The sequence below is a fragment of the Pterocles gutturalis genome, unplaced genomic scaffold, assembly GCF_000699245.1.
Source record: "Pterocles gutturalis isolate BGI_N339 unplaced genomic scaffold, ASM69924v1 scaffold18050, whole genome shotgun sequence".
Taxonomy (NCBI): Eukaryota; Metazoa; Chordata; class Aves; order Pterocliformes; family Pteroclidae; genus Pterocles; species Pterocles gutturalis.
Window position 1 is genome coordinate 32,628 of NW_010138671.1, and position 2,912 is coordinate 35,539.

The 2,912-nt window shown below is 44.6% G+C and overlaps 1 protein-coding gene across 1 annotated transcript in view; it reads left to right on the plus strand.

Moving 5' to 3' along the window:
- LOC104468833 (MAM domain-containing glycosylphosphatidylinositol anchor protein 2-like) overlaps positions 1-2,912 on the plus strand; it is a gene marked incomplete at its 5' end in the record, with an annotated part of 27,572 nt that extends 24,660 nt beyond the window's left edge. Inside the window, 2 exons of the mRNA XM_010083086.1 lie at positions 1,615-1,720; positions 2,473-2,912. Coding sequence (XP_010081388.1) covers positions 1,615-1,720; positions 2,473-2,561 — 195 coding nt within the window. The remainder of the gene's footprint in view (positions 1-1,614; positions 1,721-2,472) is intronic.

Sequence of the window (2,912 nt, forward strand, 5' to 3'; positions counted from 1 at the left end):
ACACCAGAGAAGAGCCCGTCTGAGTGCCCAGACACTTCAGTTAGGAAGTTTAATTTTTTTGCTCTAGATGCTATTAATTTTTTTTTTCAAATTAGCTCTACCCCCAAGAGTTAATGTCTCCATTGGTGCAGCAGCATGCCCTTATAAAACTCACTGAATTTCGTGCATATATTGTTGCAGATTAAAGTTAAAAAACTTGTCATCTAAGTTAACCAAAAAACATTTCAAAGGACTGAGGGGTGGAAAAAAGGGAAAGGAGAGATAACTGTGCAAATGGTGCTGCTTGGGAAATATATTCCTTACATAATTCCTTCATCTCTTTAGAAAGGCTTTGAAGAATTCTGGCGAACAAATTTCTCACAACACAGAATGAGTCCACCCTTCTACAAAGCTAATTAAGCAGCAGTGTGGCAGAACAGCATCACATCGGGACTGGGGAAGGAGGGCGGATAGCTTTGTTTCTTTAGTACAATAGTGATCCATAGCTAATAACGAACATTACAGCAAATAACCTTACTGACCTTTCAACGAGCCACCCATCTCCATCCAGGCACCGTTGCCTTTCCCAGCTGTACCAGTTGGGATTTCAGACCAGGGATGTTTAACAGAAAGTGATTAATAGGACCTTGAAATCACAGGCATCCATTTAGAAGACTTTAAAGCCTTGAAGAGGAATAAACCAAAACCATTCCTAGAAGGAATCAAAGCTTCTAGACATGATGATGAGCCGCTAAACGGGGCAGGAGATATGCAGGGCTGTCACCATCATCAATAAGCAGCAGATCTGGGAGGTTAAAATCCACCCAGGTGATCACAGGAGATCACTGTGGGACCTCAGGGGATCCAAATCAAAGATAATCCCTTGCTGAACCCTTGAGAGGAACGTGGCTTTGTGTGATGAGCAAAGGGACACCAACCCAGCTCCTGAGAGGTTTCTCACAAGCTTTCCTGGGCCAGGGGAAGGTTGCAGGGGGGACAGCTCCTGTCCCCCTCCTGATGACAGGGAGGTGCCACCAAGGTGTGGATGAGTGAGCCCAATGGGGGAGATGAGGTGGGAGAGACTGGTTGGGCCACCTTCAAGAGGCAGAAATCTCATTTTACTGGGGAGATTTTCTGGCTCATGTGTTTTCAAGCGGTCTGCGGTCGAGCAGATGCTCAGTCTTCCAACACCTTGCAGGTGCTGTTCTTCAAGCTGTGCCTCTGCTGCTCGCTTCAGGTGGCAGAAATTTCTGGCAAAAAACACCCCAAATCTCTTTAAAACTTTTCCTCTGATTAATCCTGCTTTTTGCTCCAGGAATATGGTGCTTGTATAAATACACACCTTACAGTTGGCATAGTGGCGACGCTGACCTGGAGACACCAGGTGAACAACAAGGCAGCCAACTCACAGCTTTGCTCTTGTTCGGCTCGTTCTGAAGTGTAAAAATCTCCACGACTCACACATCCTCTGTGTTCACCTTACCAGTATGTGTGAACTGGATTGCAATTTTCTGCACCATGGAAAATGTTTGTTAATTATTCCAAGCCCATCCATGTAGTTTAGTGCCATGCACAATGAAGCCAAACATTTTTCATTTGTTACCCTCTGATTTGCTTCTTTATGGTTTTTTTCAGCTCATATTTGAAGGGATCCGGGGCCCTGGCATCGAAGGTGATATTGCTATCGATGATGTATCAATTGTGGAAGGAGAGTGTATGAAATCAGACCAACCGGCCAACAGTAAGTGGCTCTTCCATATGTTGAGGAGAGCAGATGGCTTCTCGTGGCTGTAAATTTGAGACACCTTCTAAAATGGATTTTTTCCAGGAAAACAAAATATTGTTTGATTCAGTTGGAGAGGTTTAAAGTGAAACATTTTCCTTGCTCTGGAGTCCAAATGTCTTTGTTCAGGAAGATGCTGGTTTAGTGAAGATGCAAGGGAAAGGCTGGAGGGTGTTAGGTGGGGACGAGAGCGGTGGGGCTGGGCTGAGCGGCTGTGATTTGAGATGGGCGGACAAATAAAGCGACAATAAAAAAATCTTCAGGGGGTCCAAACAATATTAAATTAATGAATATCAGTTTTGGGATTCCTGTGGTCCTTCTTTCATCCCTCTGCCCCCATGTGTGCATTGTAAATCAAACGTTAGTGACACAGCCAGGCGGTATTTTATCCCAACAACTCCTGCTTTGTTCATTTGGTGAGCGCTGTTCCCATCCCCTCGTTGTAGGAGGTGACCTTGCAGAGGTGACCAGAGGAGTTTGTTGACACTCGATGTGACAGACACCATCCCATTGTCCTCCTGGGTGCCTCCGCGTTGATGTGCGGGACAGGTTATGGTGGCTGAGCCCTTTATCTTCTGAGCCTTGTGGTGTTGGGTTGGACTTGATGATCCTTGAGGTCTTTTCCAACCTTAATGATTCTGTGATTCTGTGATAATGGCAACTGTGTCCGGGCAGCTCTTTAATTCTACCTTTTTCCCCCCTTTTTGTAGATTTACGATCAGGTGCTGTTGGGACATTAGCGCATATACGACTTTTCCCAGTTATCATCCTCATGTCTGTCTTAAGTCATCAGAGGTGACCTTATCCTGGCAGAGGCTACAAAAGATTCACCAGGCACTGGCATGAAGAAAGAGTCTTTGTAAAATGGACATTTAAAAACAAACTACCAAAGATTCCTCCACTGACTGACTCAAAAGTTAAATAAATACATAAATAAATAATTAAAAAAAAATTTAAAAAGCACTGGGGACGTAAAAGGCATCACGGGAGTGTAACTCACTATGAAGCACGCGTGAGAAGGAGATCTGGCCTAAGTGAGGAAGAGACCTTCAGGTGCTTTTGTGGTCAGTAATGAATACAGCATCGTCTGGTTGAACTCTCGGAAAAGAGCTATAGAAACCCTTGTCAAAGCACAAAGTCATGGCTGGTT